This window comes from Pseudophryne corroboree, chromosome 2 (assembly GCF_028390025.1).
Source record: "Pseudophryne corroboree isolate aPseCor3 chromosome 2, aPseCor3.hap2, whole genome shotgun sequence".
NCBI lineage: Eukaryota > Metazoa > Chordata > Amphibia > Anura > Myobatrachidae > Pseudophryne > Pseudophryne corroboree.
This window is the reverse complement of record NC_086445.1, coordinates 1,042,607,113-1,042,629,636: the sequence shown is the minus strand read 5'-3', so window position 1 is coordinate 1,042,629,636 and position 22,524 is coordinate 1,042,607,113. Positions and strand designations below refer to the sequence as shown.

The 22,524-nt window shown below is 48.9% G+C and overlaps 1 protein-coding gene across 3 annotated transcripts in view; it reads right to left on the bottom strand.

Annotated features, from left to right (window-relative positions):
• Positions 1-22,524, bottom strand: part of POLQ (DNA polymerase theta) — a 196,432-nt gene that overhangs the window by 132,472 nt on the left and 41,436 nt on the right. For all 3 annotated transcript variants that reach the window (XM_063956839.1, XM_063956841.1, XM_063956840.1), the window contains exon 7: positions 5,805-6,027. In XM_063956839.1, the coding sequence (XP_063812909.1) occupies positions 5,805-6,027 (223 nt within the window). The remainder of the gene's footprint in view (positions 1-5,804; positions 6,028-22,524) is intronic.

Below are 22,524 nucleotides of genomic sequence, written 5' to 3'. Positions count from 1 at the left end.
TCCTCCAACACACTGCTGCCCTTCCTTCCCCTGCATCATATTCCCTCCTCAAACACGCTGCTGCCCTTCCTTCCCCTGCATACTATTCCTCCTCAAACACGCTGCTGCCCTTGCTTCCCCTGCATACTATTCCCTCCTCCAACACGCTGCTGCCCTTCCTTCCCCTGCATTCCATTCCCTCCTCCAACACGCTGCTGACCTTCCTTCCCCTGCATCCCAATCCCTCCTCCAGCACGCTGCCCTTCCTTCCCCTGCATCCCAATCCCTCCTCCAGCACGCTGCTGCCCTTCCTTCCCCTGCATCCCAATCCCTCCTCCAACACGCTGCCCTTCCTTCTCGTGCATCCCATTCCCTCCGACAGCACGCTGCCCTTCCTTCCCCTGCATCCCATTCCCTCCTCCAACACGCTGCCCTTCCTTCCCCTGCATCCCATTCCCTCCTCCAACACACTGCTGCTCTTCCTTCCCCTGCATACTATTCTCTTCTCCAACACGCTGCCCTTCCTTCCCCTGCATCCCAATCCCTCCTCCAACACACTGCTGCTCTTCCTTCCCCATCATACTATTCCCTTCTCCAATACACTGCTGCTCTTCCTTCCCCTGCACACTGTTCCCTCCTCCAACATGCTGCCCTTCCTTCCCCTGTATCCCATTTCCTCCTCCAACACGCTGCCCTTCCTTCCCCTGCATCCCATTCCCTCCTCCAATCTGCTGCTGCCGTTCCTACCCCTGCATACTATTCCCTCCTCCAACCCACTGTCCATTCTTCCCCTGCATCCCATTCCCTCCTCCAACACGCTGCCCTTCCTTCCTGTGCATACTATTCCCTCCTACAAAACGCTGCCTTCCTTCCCCTGCATCCCATTCCCTCCTCCAACACGCTGCTGCCCTTCCTTCCCCTGCATCCCATTCCCTTCTCCAACACGCTGCCCTTCCATCCCCTGCATCCCATTACCTCCTCCAACACGCTGCCCTTCCTTCCCCTGCATCCCATTCCCTCCTCCAACACGCTCCTGCCCTTCCTTCCCCTGTATACTATTCCCTCCTCCAACACGCTCCTGGCCTTCCTTCCCCTGCATACTATTCCTCCTCAAACACGCTGCTGCCCTTCCTTCCCCTGCATACTATTCCCTCCTCCAACACGCTGCTGCCCTTCCTTCCCCTGCATCATATTCCCTCCTCCAACACGCTGCTGCCCTTCCTTCCCCTGCATACTATTCCCTCCTCCAACACGCTGCTGCCCTTTCTTCCCCTGCATCATATTCCCTCCTCCAACACGCTCCTGCCCTTCCTTCCCCTGCATCATATTCCCTCCTCCAATACGCTCCTGCCCTTCCTTCCCCTGCATCATATTCCCTCCTCCAACACGCTGCCCTTCCTTCCCCTGCATCCCATTACCTCCTCCAACACGCTGCCCTTCCTTCCCCTGCATCCCATTCCCTCCTCCAACACGCTCCTGCCCTTCCTTCCCCTGTATACTATTCCCTCCTCCAACACGCTCCTGGCCTTCCTTCCCCTGCATACTATTCGCTCCTGCAACACGCTCCTGCCCTTCCTTCCCCTGCATCATATTCCCTCCTCCAACACGCTCCTGCCCTTCCTTCCCCTGCATCCCATTCCCTCCTCCAACACACTCCTGCCCTTCCTTCCCCTGCATCGCATTCCCTCCTCCAACACGCTCCTGCCCTTCCTTCCCCTGCATCGCATTCCCTCCTCCAACACACTCCTGCCCTTCCTTCCCCTGCATACTATTCCTCCTCAAACACGCTGCTGCCCTTCCTTCCCCTGCATACTATTCCCTCCTCCAACACGCTGCTGCCCTTCCTTCCCCTGCATCATATTCCCTCCTCCAACACGCTGCTGCCCTTCCTTCCCCTGCATACTATTCCCTCCTCCAACACGCTGCTGCCCTTTCTTCCCCTGCATCATATTCCCTCCTCCAACACGCTCCTGCCCTTCCTTCCCCTGCATCATATTCCCTCCTCCAATACGCTCCTGCCCTTCCTTCCCCTGCATCATATTCCCTCCTCCAACACGCTGCTGCCCTTCCTTCCCCTGCATCATATTCCCTCCTCCAATACGCTGCTGCCGTTCCTTCCCCTGCATACTATTCCTCCTCAAACACGCTGCTGCCCTTCCTTCCCCTGCATACTATTCCTCCTCAAACACGCTGCTGCCCTTCCTTCCCCTGCATACTATTCCCTCCTCCAGCACGCTGCTGCCCTTTCTTCCCCTGCATCATATTCTCTCCTCCAACATGCTGCTGCCCTTCCTTCCCCTGCATACTATTCCCTTCTCCAACACGCTGCTGCCCTTCCTTCCCCTGCATCATATTCCCTCCTCCAACACGCTGCTGCCCTTCCTTCCCCTGCATCATATTCCCTCCTCCAACACGCTGCTGCCCTTCCTTCCCCTGCATACTATTCCCTCCTCCAACACGCTGCTGCCCTTCCTTCCCCTGCATACTATTCCCTCCTCCAACACGCTGCTGCCCTTCCTTCCCCTGCATACTATTCCCTCCGCCAGCACGCTGCTGCCCTTCCTTCCCCTGCATCATATTCCCTTCTCCAACACGCTGCTGCCCTTCCTTCCCCTGCATACTATTCCTCCTCAAACACGCTGCTGCCCTTCCTTCCCATGCATACTATTCCCTCCTCCAACACGCTGCTGCCCTTCCTTCCCCTGCATCATATTCCCTCCTCCAACACGCTGCTGCCCTTCCTTCCCCTGCATCATATTCCCTCCTCCAATACGCTGCTGCCCTTCCTTCCCCTGCATACTATTCCCTTCTCCAACACGCTGCTGCCCTTCCTTCCCCTGCATCATATTCCCTTCTCCAACTCGCTGCCCTTCCTTCCCCTGCATCCCATTACCTCCTCCAACACGCTGCCCTTCCTTCCCCTGCATCCCATTCCCTCCTCCAACACGCTCCTGCCCTTCCTTCCCCTGTATACTATTCCCTCCTCCAACACGCTCCTGGCCTTCCTTCCCCTGCATACTATTCGCTCCTGCAACACGCTCCTGCCCTTCCTTCCCCTGCATCATATTCCCTCCTCCAACACGCTCCTGCCCTTCCTTCCCCTGCATCCCATTCCCTCCTCCAACACACTCCTGCCCTTCCTTCCCCTGCATCGCATTCCCTCCTCCAACACGCTCCTGCCCTTCCTTCCCCTGCATCGCATTCCCTCCTCCAACACACTCCTGCCCTTCCTTCCCCTGCATACTATTCCTCCTCAAACACGCTGCTGCCCTTCCTTCCCCTGCATACTATTCCCTCCTCCAACACGCTGCTGCCCTTCCTTCCCCTGCATCATATTCCCTCCTCCAACACGCTGCTGCCCTTCCTTCCCCTGCATACTATTCCCTCCTCCAACACGCTGCTGCCCTTTCTTCCCCTGCATCATATTCCCTCCTCCAACACGCTCCTGCCCTTCCTTCCCCTGCATCATATTCCCTCCTCCAATACGCTCCTGCCCTTCCTTCCCCTGCATCATATTCCCTCCTCCAACACGCTGCTGCCCTTCCTTCCCCTGCATCATATTCCCTCCTCCAATACGCTGCTGCCGTTCCTTCCCCTGCATACTATTCCTCCTCAAACACGCTGCTGCCCTTCCTTCCCCTGCATACTATTCCTCCTCAAACACGCTGCTGCCCTTCCTTCCCCTGCATACTATTCCCTCCTCCAGCACGCTGCTGCCCTTTCTTCCCCTGCATCATATTCTCTCCTCCAACATGCTGCTGCCCTTCCTTCCCCTGCATACTATTCCCTTCTCCAACACGCTGCTGCCCTTCCTTCCCCTGCATCATATTCCCTCCTCCAACACGCTGCTGCCCTTCCTTCCCCTGCATCATATTCCCTCCTCCAACACGCTGCTGCCCTTCCTTCCCCTGCATACTATTCCCTCCTCCAACACGCTGCTGCCCTTCCTTCCCCTGCATACTATTCCCTCCTCCAACACGCTGCTGCCCTTCCTTCCCCTGCATACTATTCCCTCCGCCAGCACGCTGCTGCCCTTCCTTCCCCTGCATCATATTCCCTTCTCCAACACGCTGCTGCCCTTCCTTCCCCTGCATACTATTCCTCCTCAAACACGCTGCTGCCCTTCCTTCCCATGCATACTATTCCCTCCTCCAACACGCTGCTGCCCTTCCTTCCCCTGCATCATATTCCCTCCTCCAACACGCTGCTGCCCTTCCTTCCCCTGCATCATATTCCCTCCTCCAATACGCTGCTGCCCTTCCTTCCCCTGCATACTATTCCCTTCTCCAACACGCTGCTGCCCTTCCTTCCCCTGCATCATATTCCCTTCTCCAACTCGCTGCTGCCCTTCCTTCCCCTGCATCTCATTCCCTCCTCCAAAACACTGCTGCCCTTCCTTCCCCTGCATCCCATTCCCTCCGCCAGCACGCTGCTGCCCTTCCTTCCCCTGCATCCCATTCCCTCCTCCAACACGCTGCTGCCCTTCCTTCCCCAGCATCCCATTCCCTCCTCCAACACGCTGCTGACCTTGCTTCCCCTGCATCCCATTTCCTCCTCCAACACGCTGCCCTTCCTTCTCCTGCATCCCATTTCCTCCGCCAGCACGCTGCCCTTCCTTCCCCTGCATCCCATTCCCTCCTCCAACACGCTGCTGACCTTGCTTCCCCTGCATCCCAATCCCTCCTCCAACACGCTGCTGTCCTTCCTTCCCCTGCTTCCCATTCTCTCCTCCAACACGCTGCCCTTCCTTCCCCTGCATCCCAATCCCTCCTCCAGCACGCTGCCCTTCCTTCCCCTGCATCCCATTCCCTCCTCCAACACGCTGCCCTCTCCTTCCCCTGCCTCCCACACCCTCCTGCAACACGCTGCCCTTCCTTCCCCAGCATCCCATTCCCTCCTCCAACACGCTGCTGACCTTGCTTCCCCTGCATCCCATTTCCTCCTCCAACACGCTGCCCTTCCTTCTCCTGCATCCCATTTCCTCCGCCAGCACGCTGCCCTTCCTTCCCCTGCATCCCATTCCCTCCTCCAACACGCTGCTGACCTTGCTTCCCCTGCATCCCAATCCCTCCTCCAACACGCTGCTGACCTTCCTTCCCCTGCTTCCCATTCTCTCCTCCAACACGCTGCCCTTCCTTCCCCTGCATCCCAATCCCTCCTCCAGCACGCTGCCCTTCCTTCCCCTGCATCCCATTCCCTCCTCCAACACGCTGCCCTCTCCTTCCCCTGCCTCCCACACCCTCCTGCAACACGCTGCCCTTCCTTCCCCTGCATCCCATTCCCTCTTCCAACACGCTGCCCTTCCTTCCCCTGCCTCCCATTCCCTCCTCCAGCACGCTGCCCTTCCTTCCCCTGCATCCCATTCCCTCCTCCAGCACGCTGCCCTTCCTTCCCCTGCCTCCCATTCCCTCTTCCAACACGCTGCCCTTCCTTCCCCTGCATCCCATTCCCTCTTCCAACACGCTGCCCTTCCTTCCCCTGCATCATATTCCCTCCTCCAACACGCTGCCCTTCCTTCCCCTGCATCCCATTCCCTCCTCCAGCACGCTGCCCTTCCTTCCCCTGCATCCCATTCCCTCCTCCAACACGCTGCCCTTCCTTCCCCTGCATCCCATTCCCTCTTCCAACACGCTGCCCTTCCTTCCCCTGCATCATATTCCCTCCTCCAACACGCTGCCCTTCCTTCCCCTGCCTCCCATTCCCTCTTCCAACACGCTGCCCTTCCTTCCCCTGCATCCCATTCCCTCCTCCAGCATGCTGCCCTTCCTTCCCCTGCATCCCACGCCCTCCTCCAGCACTTTGATGCAGTGGAGAACGTTTCTTACCTTCACTTGAATTAAAGGCTCAAACTCTCTCACTGGAATCATTGTGGAACCAAACACAGTTTTTCCAATTTTAATTTGTTCTTTGAGCGGCACCGGCCGGTAATCAGTGTGATAGAGCTCGGCGCTGAGCCATGAAGCCAGCAGGCTGAGATTGGGCAAGGTGGCACTCATACCTACAATCTGTACATCATTCACAGAGCTTCCGTTGCTGCCATCTTTCTTCCTACAATGTAATATTACCAACAGTAAAAGAAGTGTAAAGTCCAAACAGCTGCTCAGCAGACCCACATGACAGCCTGTATTAGTACGATGTACCATTGATGCTCCAGATCAGTTATAACACGTTATAATGTCTGAACCAATAAAACTAAATATTAAAATAAGAATTTACTCACCGGTAATTCTATTTCTCGTAGTCCGTAGTGGATGCTGGGAACTCCGTAAGAACCATGGGGAATAGCGGGCTCCGCAGGAGACTGGGCACTCTAAAAGAAAGATTAGGTACTATCTGGTGTGCTCTGGCTCCTCCCTCTATGCCCCTCCTCCAGACCCCAGTTAGGGAAACTGTGCCCGGAAGAGCTGACACTACAAGGAAAGGATTTTGAATCCAGGGTAAGACTCATACCAGCCACACCAATCGCACCGTATAACTCGTGATACTATACCCAGTTAACAGTATGAACAACAACTGAGCCTCAGTAATAGATGGCTCATAACAATAACCCTTTAGTTAGGCAATAACTATATACAAGTATTGCAGACAATCCGCACTTGTGATGGGCGCCCAGCATCCACTACGGACTACGAGAAATAGATTTACCGGTGAGTAAAATCTTATTTTCTCTGACGTCCTAGTGGATGCTGGGAACTCCGTAAGGACCATGGGGATTAAACCAAAGCTCCCAAACGGGCGGGAGAGTGCGGATGACTCTGCAGCACCGAATGAGCAAACTCTAGGTCCTCCTCAGCCAGGGTATCAAACTTGTAGAATTTTGCAAATGTGTTTGAACCCGACCAAGTAGCAGCTCGGCAAAGCTGTAAAGCCGAGACCCCTCGGGCAGCCGCCCAAGAAGAGCCCACCTTCCTCGTGGAATGGGCTTTTACTGATATAGGATGCGGCAGTCCAGCCGCAGAATGTGCAAGTTGAATCGTGCTATAGATCCAGCGAGCAATAGTCTGCTTTGAAGCAGGAGCACCCAGCTTGTTGGGTGCATACAGGATAAATAGCGAGTCAGTTTTCCTGACTCTAGCCATCCTGGAAACATAGATTCCAGGGCCCTGACTACGTCCAGCAACTTGGAATCCTCCAAGTCCCGAGTAGCCGCAGGCACCACAATAGGTTGGTTCAAATGAAACGCTGATACCACCTTAGGAAGAAATTGGGAACGAGTCCTCAATTCCGCCCTATCCATATGAAAAATCAGAAAAGGGCTTTTACATGACAAAACCGCCAATTCTGATACACGCCTGGCCGAAGCCAAGGCCAACAGCATGACCACTTTCCGCGTGAGATATTTTTGCTCCACGGTTTTAAGTGGCTCAACCAATGTGATTTGAAGAAACTCAACACCACGTTGAGATCCCAAGGTGCCACTGGAGGCACAAAAGGGGGCTGAATATGCAGCACTCCCTTTACAAAACTCTGAACTTCAGGCAGTGAAGCCAGTTCTTTCTGAAAGAAAATCGACAGAGCCGAAATCTGGACCTTAATGGAACCCAATTTGAGGCCCATAGTCACCCCTGACTGTAGGAAGTGCAGAAATCGACCCAGCTGAAATTCCTCCGTTGGGGCCTTCCAGGCCTCACACTAAGCAACATATTTCCGCCATATGCGGTGATAATGTTTTGCGGTCACATCCTTCCTAGCTTTAATCAGCGTAGGAATGACTTCCTCCGGAATGCCCTTTTCCTTTAGGATCCAGTGTTCAACCGCCATGCCGTCAAACGCAGCCGCGGTAAGTCTTGGAACAGACAGGGCCCCTGTAGTAGCAGGTCTTGTCTGAGCAGCAGAGGCCAAGGGTCCTCCGAGATCATTTCTTGAAGTTCTGGGTACCAAGCTCTTCTTGGCCAATCCGGAACAATGAGTATAGTTCTTACTCCTCTTCTCCTTATTATACTCAGTACCTTTGGTATGAGAGGAAGAGGAGGGAACACATAAACCGACTGGTACACCCACGGTGTCACTAGAGCGTCCACAGCTATCGCCTGAGGGTCCCTTGACCTGGCGCAATATCTTTCGAGCTTTTTGTTTAGGCGGGACGCCATCATGTCCACCTGTGGCCTTTCCCAATGGTTTACAATCAGTTGGAAGACTTCTGGATGAAGTCCCCACTCTCCCGGGTGGAGGTCGTGCCTGCTGAGGAAGTCTGCTTCCCAGTTGTCCACTCCCGGAATGAACACTGCTGACAGTGCTATCACGTGATTCTCCGCCATCAAAGAATCCTTGTGGCTTCTGCCATTGCCACCCTGCTTCTTGTGCCGCCCTGACGGTTTACATGGGCGACCGCCGTGATGTTGTCTGACTGAATCAGCACCGGTTGGTTTTGAAGCAGGGGTTCTGCTTGACTCAGGGCGTTGTAAATGTCCCTTAGTTCCAGAATATTTATGTGTAGGGAAGTTTCCTGACTTGACCATTGTCCTTGGAAGTTTCTTCCCTGGGTGACTGCCCCCCAACCTCGGAGGCTTGCATCCGTGGTCACCAGGACCCATTCCTGTATGCCGAATCTGCGGCCTTCGAGCAGATGAGCACTCTGCAGCCACCACAGCAGAGACACCCTGGCCCTCGGGGACAGGGTGATTAACCGATGCATCTGGAGATGCGATCCGGACCACTTGTCCAACAGATCCCACTGGAAGATCCTTGCATGGAATCTGCCGAAGGGACTTGCTTCGTAAGAAGCTACCATCTTTCCCAGGACTCGCGTGCAGTGATGCACCAACACCTGCTTTGGTTTCAGGAGGTCCCTGACCAGAGATGATAATTCCTGGGCCTTCTCCTCCGGGAGAAAGATCTTCTTCTGTTCTGTGTCCAGAATCATGCCCAAGAACAGCAGAAGCGTCGCAGGAATCAGCTGCGACTTTGGGATATTCAGAATCCAGCCTGTTGTAGCACTTCCTGAGATAGTGCCACGCCGACTAGCAACTGCTCTTTGGACCTCGCCTTTATAAGGAGATCGTCCAAGTACGGAATAATCATGACTCCCTTCTTTCGGAGGAGCATCATCATTTCGGCCATTACCTTGGTAAATACCCACGGTGCCGTGGACAGACCAGACGGCAACGTCTGGAATTGGTAATGACAGTCCTGTACCACAACCTTGAGGTACTTTGAACTTGAACTTTTTTTTATATAAATGTTCAAGGATTTTAAATTTAGAATGGGTCTCACCGAACCGTTTGGTTTCGGTACCACAACATTGTGGAATAGTAACCCCGTCCCTGTTGAAGGAGGGTGTCAAAGTCGGAAAAATATCATGCTACACGTTGCCATATATTCACCCCATGCGCTTGCCGGCTGCACATGCACACTCTCCCGTGCGTGCGCATATTCGCAGTTGCGTGACGGCGCCTCCTCGGCCATGCGCTCGAGCGCGTGGTATGTGCATTTACGGTAGAGTTTGTGTGCGTCTAGCGGGCGACTCAATCGTTACATAGTAAATCCAAATAGTATGTTTTATAGGTAATGTTCCCCTTAATAATAACTGTAAGTTTGTTTATTGTAACTGGTCGCTGGACAGAGGAATTCCTCTTTGCATGATACGAAGGGTCAGACAGGGTTTGAGCAGTGGTGTTTGGTACCTAACTAAAGAACATTTTATTAGAAACAATCCGGTGCTGGTTAGGTAAAGATTAATCGCTCCTGCGTATAGTTATGTCTATTAGTAGTTTCTGGACATTTACTATATTTGCGGTTCATTATCCATGCGGCGGGAATCCTGAGATTCCCTCCCACCTGAGCAGTTCGATATAGTCACAGCCCACCTGTTCAAACTAACCTATGACCTTTTGTTATAATGCGGGGAGACATTCCTGTGTCCAATGAACAATGAGATTATAGGTCCCTTTGTAGTGTACTGTACACAGTGTATATAAGAACAGCCAGCCTGGCCAGCTCGGTCTCTCTCCACAACGGTTTTCATCATTGACTAACTAGAGAGCTGGTACCAGGACGGCGCAGCGATCATTCCCAGTGTGTAAGTTCTTCTCTGTAACCAACTTGTTCTCTGTTTGTATTTTGCCACGTTCTCTCTTTTACTCTTTCTCATTGTATGTTATTGTTTGCGATTGTGACGCTATTGTATATTTATGTGTAGTTATTCTGCTTAGATATTGATGTTAGTCTGTAGTGTATGAACTGTTAACTGTTTTCCCTTTTTTACATAGCTAAATATTGTTAGTAAAGGTTTTGGAGCCTTAGCAAGGTATTGTGTGTTTATTACATTGCTGAGGGTAATCGGAGCGTCTCAATCGCTCAAGCAGCTTTTGTATTAACAAGGTTAAGCAGCGTTATATCGCTACAGTATTTCAGTAGTAAGGTTTACAGTATAAACTCAATCTTTCAGTGTGTTGCATACAAGGTTTACTGAGTGTCATCCCGTGAGCGTCTGGGCCGCTCGTGTTCCCCTCGTGGTCACGAGCGTCCGCTACGCTAGTAGCGTAGCATTACGGTAGTCGGCCGCCCATTGCGTGCTCGACACCAAGCGTTAGCTGTGAGCGAGCGTTCCGCATGTGCGTCTCGACCACGGCTAAGCGTCTGCAACGCTAAGTGCGTACCCTTACGGTACCCCATACGCCAATTGCGTACTGAGTCTCTTACCCATATATAGTGTATGTTATAAGATAAATATTTAGCTTTATCAATTGGCGGCTCGTCCGTCCTCCACATATCCGCACTAGCGAACACAGACTTTGTCAGCAAGGGCGGGAAGGCAGTATCCCTTCGTATCCGTATTGGTGGTGAGGGATACAGTAGTGCTGACTAGATAAGCGTCTGCATCGCTACGCTGTAGGAGTGCTGGTGGAATCCGGAACCGGAAGGTAAGAACAAAACGCTATTGTCTTTTAAAACTGTTTATCTCTGTTTTGCGTACGCAACACACGCACACACCTGCATTTCTTTTTATTTGTGTATTTTCACATCTCACCTTCCTGCTTGCCATTTATAATTGATAACGTGCTGAGAAAGATTTGTTGCTATGGGTAGTTAAAAGTAATATTAATACGTTAAGGAGTAAATTGTAAAACACGCACACGGCTTTACCTAAAGATACAAGGAAAGATCTGTGTGGTGCTCAGTAGATGATTACAGTTAAAGATCATCTACATTGATATAAACGTTTTAGTTGTATTTCTGTGGATATATCTGGCTTGCGTACACGTGTCTCTAACAAAGGGCGGGACTAGCGTACGCGACGCAAGGGCCGATGCACGGAGCGTATATTACGCAACGGAGCGTCTGGGTACCCCACATAATACAAATCACACGATAGTATTGTTTTAGTAGGCGATACGGAGGCAACGCGATAATAGCGCAAATCAATCTCAGTGTCCAAAATTTTAAGCTAATAGATCCTTCTCTAGTTGCAACTCCTCTGGATTAGCCTGCGATACTGAATGAAAGGGATTTCAGCGCAGAAACGAAAGTAAAGAGTATATGAGGTGAAAGTGTGTGTATACATATATATAAGTTTCTAATTTTTGGGTGGAACCACAGGAAATCATCGAGTTCTCGTGAGGTACATACGTGTAAGTGACGGCACAGTGGCTTGGGAGGCATCCCTTGTTAAACATATTAAAAGAAGAGCATTAGAGTATAGCAGACCAGGAGGTCTACTGTAGCACAGACCAGGAGGTCCAGGTACAGCAGATTAGGAAGTCCGCTATAGATAAAGAGTAAAGAAGCACAACACCAGGAAGGGTTGGTGCGGTACCCATATAGGCCATTAAGCTCTGGCTGAAGGAATTCGCAGCCACAATTTTCGATTCCACTGGTCGTTCCGCACATAAGATTAGTAGCTTATGTGCAGAACGATTGTACCGCATGTAATTGTGTGCATTAGTTAGTAACTTGACCCAGTACCATTTGCGTACGCTAGAGGGGTCATAAACGCTATTTGTACATTCTAACGTGATTTGTGTAATTTTTTTTATTTTAAGGGAGGTTCGCTGGTCACTCGGGAATTCTCTAACAACCAATAGTTACTGGGAAGGGTTAAGTGCTCTTCGGATCACACCCACGTTCCAGTAAATAGAGGTTCAGGTCGCAGGGGCCCTAGGTTGAGTACGCCAGCGCTAAGGCAGTGTGTGGGCGTATTGGTCGACGTGGGCGAGTGAGTGGAGGTACTCGGTAAACTTCCGCCGCCGGCCTACCCCGGACATCTTGGTTTTTGTAAGGGTTCACTGAAGACCCTGATTTGAAGGTCAGAGGTAGTGAAAGCAACACCTGCAAAGATGGGGGCCAGTTGTTCAGGTAGGGGGCGATCAACCTCGGTTCAGGTTGACTTAGTAAACCGACCAATCGGGTCGGCAAGGTATATCATGTGTGAGAAATACGGTTCACACACAGAGGTTTTGTGCGATGAATGGGAAAGAATGACTGTGCATGACGGGGAAAAGTTCCCACGGGTAGGCAGTTTTAGTCCCGAGGTGTTACAAAATCTAAGGAGAAGGATATGTCTCATTAAATCTGCAAAGAGACGGATCAAACATTATGATTATATACAGTTATGGCAACAGGAAGGTGAAATACAGAGAGGATTGGCTCAAGCGACTGGATCTAACCCTATCAGAAAACTGATAGCCACCGCGCCACCACCACCATACATAACGGGAGAGAAGGTGGTTACAGAGAATGACACACTGGTGTATGATAAACATGCACTTAGTAACTGTATAAATGTTAAGAATAATGTAACTAAGATTGTTGATGCTAATACTAACCCGTGCAAGCTGTACCCTGTTTTAAACTTTCCCCAGGATTGTGACCAAGAGGATGAGCCCACAACAATATCGGCACTCTCTCTAGCAGCCACCATAGCAGAAACAACAGTGGGCATGGCCCAACCAGTAAGAGCAGTATCAAAGGCCCCTAGTGGAGGGACAGGTGAGGTCGTATCAACTGGTAAGTACGGCACTGTACACTATGCTGAAACCATTACACCACATGTTGTAGAATCTACTCAGAATGATGTTATTGAACTTAATCCCGTTAGGGTAATTGCAGTACCAAATGGGAAAACTGACACTTCAGGAGTCACTCCTGTCAGACACATCGCCATGCACTGCCCCTTTTCCCGAACGGAATTAAGATCAATGGTGTCTGAATTCCCTCATCCTAGGAAAGATCTAGTTGCAAGCCAGAAGTACATTAGAGAGCTAGGAAATACTGTGGAGCCCAATAATAAAGACTGGCGGATATTGCTGAGGGCAGGTTTACCTTCCAATGTCGACTCAGCGAGATTTATAGCTTACTGTAAATTAGACGAAGAGGTACCCCTTACGGATGTGTACAACCAAGATAATGTAAAGAGAATAAATTTACAGTTAGGAGAGTATTTCCCAGCTGTTGCCAAATGGAACAAAATTTTCTCCATCACACAAAAAGAGGGAGAAACAGCTGCTGATTATTTTCATCGGGCACTGCAGGAAATGGCTAAGTATACAGGGATAGAAGACATTAAAACAAATGTGAATCATAGAGAAGTAGCAGTATCTGTGTTAATGGATGGTTTAAAGGAAGTATTGAGGACGAGGGTACAGACCACCCAACCATGTTGGCGAGGTCTGTCGGTGGCTACTTTGAGAGAGGCCGCTATTGATCATGATCGAAACATCACCAGACACAGGGAGTCGCAGAGTGATAAGTTAATGGCCGTAAGTATACAGGCCCTGACCACAAGGCCACATCAGTATAAGTCTCCGACCCCTGTGGGTACGTCAAATGTGGTAACTTGTTATTACTGTCATAAAGAGGGACATTTTGCACGAGACTGTAGATCGAAAAATGCACAAAAATCATATCAACCCCCTAGACAACGACATGACACACGAAAATGGGATCAAGGACCGCAGAGACGGAGTTATGAGCCACACGCAGGGGAAACAAAAAGGTATCCCCCAAGAAGAGACTGGCAAGTCTCTGATAGTTCCCATTTACCCCCTTCACAGGTAATAGCTGCCAGCGCAATGCAGGGAGGCCACCACATACAATAGGGGTGGGGCCACACCTGTAGTCTGCAGCCAGTGAAATTAATTGCGAGCCTTGGAAATGAACCTGAGGTCACAATTGATGTAGCTGGTAAATCTCTAAATTTCCTTGTAGATACGGGGGCAGCCAAGTCAGTGATAAATTCGACCGTGGGCTTGAGAACCACTGGTAAAACAATTCCAGCCATGGGAGTAACAGGAGTAGTACAGCACTACCCTTTAAGCAAACCTGCAGAGATTACGATAGGGCCTTTGCATACCAAGCATTCTTTTCTGCTGGCTGCATCGGCTCCGACTAATCTCCTAGGGAGAGATTTACTGTGCAAAATGGGATGTGTCATATATTGTACTCCTGAAGGTGTGTTCTTGGACATACCCGAAAACCACGCTCAGGAAGTGCAGGATATGCTAGACTCCCCAACAAGATTAATGTCCCACACTGTTGTTGTAAATAGGTGTCCGTCCAAGGTAGAGGAAATGATTTCCCAGATACCGGAATCACTTTGGACCAAGGATGGACAAGACACTGGATTAATGGCAAACGTAGCCCCAGTAGTTGTGCAAGTAAAAGATGGTAGGATAGCTCCAAAAATCCCACAATACCCTCTGAAGCCAGAGGTGGAGTTAGGAGTTTTCCCTGTAATAGAGCGCTTGCTACAACAGGGCATTCTGGTAAGAACGTCCAGCACTGCCAATAGTCCCATCTTCCCTGTTAAAAAGAGTGGGGGGAGGGGTTACAGATTAGTGCAGGATCTAAGAGGGATCAACAAAATAGTTGAGAGTCAATTCCCCGTAGTGCCAAATCCAGCTGTCATCCTTATGCAAATCCCTCCCACTGCCAACTTTTTCACTGTGATTGACCTCTGCTCCGCCTTCTTCTCGGTACCTCTGCACCCTGACAGTCAATACTTATTCGCATTTACATACAGAGGAGTTCAGTACACCTGGACTCGATTACCACAAGGTTTCATTGACAGTCCAAATATTTTCTCTCAGGCCTTGCATGATTGTTTACAGTCTTTCCAACCTGAGAGTGGATCAGTATTAATACAGTACGTGGATGATTTACTGCTGTGTTCTGATTCACTAGAACCGTCCCTGAGAGATACGAAACAACTCCTGTTTCATCTTTCAGACACAGGACACAAGGTTTCCAAAGATAAGTTACAATTATGCCAGACCAGGGTGAAGTATTTTGGACAATGCCTAACACAAGGACTGAGACACCTGACCGCTGATAGAATTCAAGCAATTCGTGACATGACCCTGCCACAAACCCAGCAACAGATTAGAACATTTTTAGGAATGTGTAGGTATTGCCGTAACTGGATCCCAGGTTTTTCCATACTAGCCTTGCCTTTGCAGGAGATGGTCTCCTCAAACAAACCTGATCGGATTTCGCACACAGACGAGTCTGAGATGGCATTTGAGAGACTTAAACAGTGCCTAACGCAGGCACCAGCATTAGGTATGCCAGATTATGGAAAACCCTTTGAACTGTACGGAACAGAGAGTGCTGGGTGCGCAGCAGGTGTCTTAACCCAGAAGCATGGTGATGCCAGCAGGCCGGTAGCCTACTATAGCGCTCAGCTAGACACGGTAGCGCGATCCCTCCCCACATGCTTGCGAAGTGTTGCAGCAATAGCATTGCTAGTAAGTAAAAGCGAAGATGTAGTGCTAGGACACAACCTCACAATTCATACACCACATGCAGTGTCAGCTTTACTGAATTCTGCCCAAACCTGACACGTCTCATCAGCGCGGTTTACAAGATGGGAATTGGCATTGATGGCTCCGGTAAACATTACTATAAAGAGATGCAGTGCACTAAATCCTGCAACATATCTCCCAGGTGTGCCTGGACAGCCACAAAGGGTGGTGGATGAGAGTGATGGTGAAGGAGGATTTAGTAAGGACAGCGAAACACATGATTGTATGGAATATTTGACCCAAAATTTCACGGCAAGGCCTGACATCAGTAGATTTTACTTTCTACACTGACGGTAGTTGTCACAGACAGACGGACTCGGGAGACTTGTGTACTGGATACGCAGTCGTAGATGACCAAGGTACCATAGAAGCGGAACCCCTAGGCCCACCACACTCAGCACAAATTGCTGAACTGGTTGCCCTAACCAGAGCATGCGAATTGGCTAAAGGCAAGTCAGCCAATATCTATACAGATTCTAGGTACGCCTTCGGAGTAGTCCATGATTTCGGGGCCCTATGGCGCCTCAGAAATTTCATGACGGCAGCTGGCACACCAGTAGCGCATGCAGCCCACATCAAAAGACTTCTAACAGCGATACAGGAACCCGACAGAGTGGCTGTTATCAAGTGTAAAGCTCACACGTATAGCGAAGACCCGGTATCACTTGGTAACAGCCGAGCAGACGAAGCTGCTAAATCAGCAGCCGGTAACCCCATACAAACAGACAGTACACAACTGATGGTATTTGATACTGTAAACACACAGAAATTATATGAAATGCAAAATTTGTGTTCACCACAAGAAAAGGCAGTTTGGAGGTCAAAAGGATATGGCCAGGAGTCCTCAGGACTCTGGACAGATGGACAGGGTAAGCCAGTGGCACCCAGAGCATACCTTCCAAGTCTAGCGGAAGCGGCACATGGGCTGACTCATCTAGGCAAAGAAGGAATGTGTAAGTTGGTAAGAGCTTATTGGTGCGCCCCAGGATTTTCTTCCCATGCGGGTAAAAGAGCGATGACATGTCTCACCTGCTTGAGGAAGAATATCGGAAAGGCAATACCGACAGAGCCATCCCATATCCCTCCGACAGATGGCCCTTTTCAGGTAATACAAATTGATTTCATACAATTGCCACCTTGTAGAAATTTTAAGTATGTATTGGTCTGTATTGATGTGTTCTCAAATTGGGTTGAAGCATTTCCTGCGGCCACAAATACCGCTGTGTTTACTGCAAAGAAAATTGTGCAGGAATTTGTGTGCAGGTATGGTATCCCTAGAATCATTGAGAGTGATAGGGGTACCCATTTTACAGGTGAAGTCTTTCAAACAATGTGTAAGTTGATGGGAATTAATAGTAAGCTGCACACTCCGTACCGCCCCCAGGCGAGTGCGAAGGTGGAAAGAGTAAACAGCACTATTAAAAACAAATTAAGCAAGGTAATGACTGAAACAGGATTGTTGTGGCCCGAAGCTTTGCCAATCGTATTATACAGCATCAGAACCACTCCCAGGTCCCCTCTTAATCTGTCTCCTTTTGAAATTCTGTTTGGTCCACAACCCCATGTTATGATTAACCCCCAGGATGATTTGAAGTGTAACAATGAAGTAACCGTAAAGTACTTGGTTAAGATGAGTAAGCAATTGAGGAATCAGAATGATAATTTAAAGTTGGTGATTCCTGATTTGCCAGACAATAATTGTCATGACATTGAACCTGGGGATTATGTAATGATACGGAATTTTCTACGCTCAGGTTGCCTTATTGACAGATGGGAAGGACCATATCAAGTCTTATTGACCAGTACAACAGCATTGAAGGTTGCCGAGAGAGAGACTTGGGTCCATTCGTCTCATTGTAAAAAGGTCACTGACCCAGAGAGGTCCCGTGATAAAGAACAGACGGTAGAGGTTGTATCACTAGAGTGTCTGTTCAGGGAAGATTGAGACGACACCTGAGCGCTGAGAATAATAAGATCGGAGGCGTTTGTCGAGCCAGATTTCTTTTCCCCATTTGTTATTTTCTCCAGTTCCCATCTCCCTCCTATTTCTTATTTTTCTCCTTTTACTCCTCTAAGATGGACTTGCCCCAAGAGACTGTGATCCGGATTTTTCTGTTGACCATGATGTTGACCAGAGCAGTCTGTTTCGGTGAGAGTACCATGGAGGTCGAGGAAGGATCGGGAATGGGTTCTGATGACCAGGATGGAGGCGTAAATTTCCAAGAGCAACATAATCTCAGAGTAAAGGCGAGTATCAGAAAACGATCTGGTAGCATTGACAATAGAAGGAATTGTGAAGGATTGTTAGCTGAAGAGAACTGCATCTGTAGGCATTGTGACAATATAGTTGAGGATGGGTGCATCAAGAAATGTCAGTCCAGTTTTAATGTCCACATGGACCGGCATCCATTGAGTGACTATCACTCCTTAGTGGGTAAAGTGTTAAATCAGACAGACTGTTGGGTATGCTCTCAAGTACCTCAAGGTCATAGCAAATCAGGACTAGTACCATTCCCTTTAACTGTAGGAGAGGTACTTGAGTTAAGTGGTGGGAGGCCGGTGGACAAGAGGTTTAATATCTCTAGTCCTCCTAGTTTAAAGCTCCACCAGTATCATGTGGATAGGTCTTTAGTATGCTTTAACATTTCCAATCCCCGAAAGCCGGGAAATTGGGAAGTGTCATGGAGTAATCAAACCATGACATTTTCATATAGAGCCGATAGAATGCCCATAGACACAGAACTTATACGCCAGATAGCCGACCATGGAAAATATTTCTGGTATAGGTATACTCTAGGAAGTAGGACCATGCGAGTTGGAGTAGTATCACCAGGATACTGTGCACATATCGTACAACCTGATACGTGTACTAGACAGATGGGAGAGTTAGGGTTAGGAGATTTCACATGGAAAATTTGTAACATGGTAATGTCATACTCTGTCCCATATGTTCTCCCCGATGATGCATATTTCATATGCGGGAGAAAGGCGTATAAGTGGCTTGCCCCAAACTCAGAGGGATTGTGTTACATTGGAAAAGTACTGCCTGAAGTAATGACTGTAACCCATAACAAAATGAAAGATATTCACCGCAGTGCCCAAGCTCCTTATACTCAAACTCATTACGAGCACGTCGTTAAACGGCACCTGATAGAGAGGACAGAGCATTCAGCCTCTGATCTGATCCATGAATCCACCGGGATTCAATTCCTACTCGCGTTAGATATCACTCGTACCGCCAGAGGAGTGATAAATTATAAATATATATCTGCGCTTGCAAATTTATTAGACAATATCACCGAAATGTATGACGACACATTCAGGTACACTGGGAAAGAGTTACAAGCCTACAAAACAGAACTGGTTCAGCATAGGATGATTCTCAATTATCTCACAGCTGTGACAGGCGGGTATTGTGTTACCCTAGCAACTCAATATGGAATAAAGTGCTGCACGTATATTACAAACAGCACGGAGGACCCAGCCGAGGTCATAGACCAAAAGATGGATGACATTTTACAATTAAAGTGGGAGTTTCGAAGGAAATACAATCTCACACTCGCTACTGTGGGTAATGAGCTGACCAGTTGGGTGTCATGGTTGAACCCACGAAATTGGTTCTCTGGTTTAGGAGAATGGGCCCAAGGTATTATAATGGATGTAGGAAAATTTCTCTTGTGTATTCTGGGAGTCGTCATATTGGTTGGCCTGATATTTAGATGCGTTCTGACTTTAACGAAGTGTAAAGGTAGTACTAGAGTGATGAGTCTGAGGAGCGAGGACACTGTAATAACAACAACTAATTTGATTTATGACCCAACGATAGAGACAATGTTGTGATGAAAATGTGATTCCACGGTCCGTTTCTTTCACCCGTTTCTCCTTTGTTTTCCTCCAAGGTACAAAGACATCCGCTTGGAAGAAGAATTTGACAACCTCTTTTATACAGACCATTGATGGACTATGCCACAGACCCCCAATTTCCCTAGTGACTTTAACTTTTACGATAGCCCAATACTTTAGAGACTGTAATTTTATGGACAATGGAACAACTTTTGCTCGCTATTTATAGCAAAAGCACCGAGAGACATCAGACAACATGTACATCAAGACAAAACATCAGACAAGACCTCAATCGGCATATTAAACTCACATAGTTTATGACTGCATTTATAATAATTGCTTCTTATCTTCATCTCTACAACCTCCAGGTAATGACACACATAGTCGACAGGGAATATAGACACAGATATCAGCACTCACATATCCCCCCATTCATGTATCATCAACTAAATGTGCTCCCCCATTTGTTGCAACCAAAAGCCGAAAAGAGCTCGGTAAAGTTTGACAGCCCATCCACAGACCCTTAATACGGGATAAGGATTCAAATGTATACTTCGCAATACCTCGAAGCTTGATTTAAAACACGTACGGCACGATGATACATGACCCCTCAAACATGGATTCATACACACATGCTTCTACTATCTCACTAGGTCATACCTTTTTCCCACCTTCTCCTCTCCTCCCTTTACCCAATCATAAAAAGGTATTTACGTGATGACATATATTTTTCATTTTTTTTAACTGTTTTAGGAAGTGGCAGTTATTGGTGACTGCCAAAGGGTGGACTGTCAAAGTCGGAAAAATATCATGCTACACGTTGCCATATATTCACCCCATGCGCTTGCCCGCTGCACATGCACATTCTCTCCCGTGCGTGCGCATATTCGCAGTTGCGTGACGGCGCCTCCTCGGCCATGCGCTCGAGCGCGTGGTATGTGCATTTACGGTAGAGTTTGTGTGCGTCTAGCGGGCGACTCAATCGTTACATAGTAAATCCAAATAGTATGTTTTATAGGTAATGTTCCCCTTAATAATAACTGTAAGTTTGTTTATTGTAACTGGTCGCTGGACAGAGGAATTCCTCTTTGCATGATACGAAGGGTCAGACAGGGTTTGAGCAGTGGTGTTTGGTACCTAACTAAAGAACATTTTATTAGAAACAATCCGGTGCTGGTTAGGTAAAGATTAATCGCTCCTGCGTATAGTTATGTCTATTAGTAGTTTCTGGACATTTACTATATTTGCGGTTCATTATCCATGCAGCGGGAATCCTGAGATTCCCTCCCACCTGAGCAGTTCGATATAGTCACAGCCCACCTGTTCAAACTAACCTATGACCTTTTGTTATAATGCGGGGAGACATTCCTGTGTCCAATGAACAATGAGATTATAGGTCCCTTTGTAGTGTACTGTACGCAGTGTATATAAGAACAGCCAGCCTGGCCAGCTCGGTCTCTCTCCACAACGGTTTTCATCATTGACTAACTAGAGAGCTGGTACCAGGACGGCGCAGCGATCATTCCCAGTGTGTAAGTTCTTCTCTGTAACCAACTTGTTCTCTGTTTGTATTTTGCCACGTTCTCTCTTTTACTCTCTCATTGTATGTTATTGTTTGCGATTGTGACGCTATTGTATATTTATGTGTAGTTATTCTGCTTAGATATTGATGTTAGTCTGTAGTGTATGAACTGTTAACTGTTTTCCCTTTTTTACATAGCTAAATATTGTTAGTAAAGGTTTTGGAGCCTTAGCAAGGTATTGTGTGTTTATTACATTGCTGAGGGTAATCGGAGCGTCTCAATCGCTCAAGCAGCTTTTGTATTAACAAGGTTAAGCAGCGTTATATCGCTACAGTATTTCAGTAGTAAGGTTTACAGTATAAACTCAATCTTTCAGTGTGTTGCATACAAGGTTTACTGAGTGTCATCCCGTGAGCGTCTGGGCCGCTCGTGTTCCCCTCGTGGTCACGAGCGTCCGCTACGCTAGTAGCGTAGCATTACGGTAGTCGGCCGCCCATTGCGTGCTCGACACCAAGCGTTAGCTGTGAGCGAGCGTGCCGCATGTGCGTCTCGACCACGGCTAAGCGTCTGCAACGCTAAGTGCGTACCCTTACGGTACCCCATACGCCAATTGCGTACTGAGTCTCTTACCCATATATAGTGTATGTTATAAGATAAATATTTAGCTTTATCAAGGGGTACCTTGATTATCACCTGCTGAAGATACAGCTTGTGAAATGCCGCCAGTACTACCTCCCTTTCTCTGAGGGCAGCAGGCAAGGCTGATTTGAGGTAACGGCGAGGGGGAGTCGCCTCGAACTCCAGCTTGTATCCCTGTGATACTACTTGCCGAACCCAGGGATCCATCTGTGAGCGAGCCCACTGCACCTGGCTCAGCCTGTGGAGCCAAGCGTCATGTGGTGGACTTAGAGGAAGCGGGGGAAGATTTTTGATCCTGGGAACTGGCTGTCTGGTGCAGCCTTTTTCCTTCTTCCCTTGCCTCTGGCAGAAAGGAAGCGCCTTGGACCCGCTTGCTTTTCTGATGCCGAAAGGACTGTACCTGATAATACGGTGCTTTCTTAGGCTGTGAGGGAACCTGAGGTAAAAATTTTGACTTCCCAGCTGTTGCTGTGGATACGAGGTCCGAGAGACCATCCCCAAACAATTCCTCACCCTTATAAGGCAGAATCTTCATGTGCCTTTTAGAATCAGCATCACCTGTCCACTGCCGGGTCCATAATACCCTCCTGGCAGAAATGGACATTGCATTAATTCTGGATGCCAGCCGGCAAATATCCCTCTGTGCATCCCTCATATATAAGACGATGTCTTTAATATGCTCTATGGTTAGCAAAATAGTATCCCTGTCGAGGGTAACAATATTATCTGACAGGGTATCAGACCACGCTGCAGCAGTACTACACCTCCATGCTGAGGCAATTGCGGGTCTCAGTATAGTA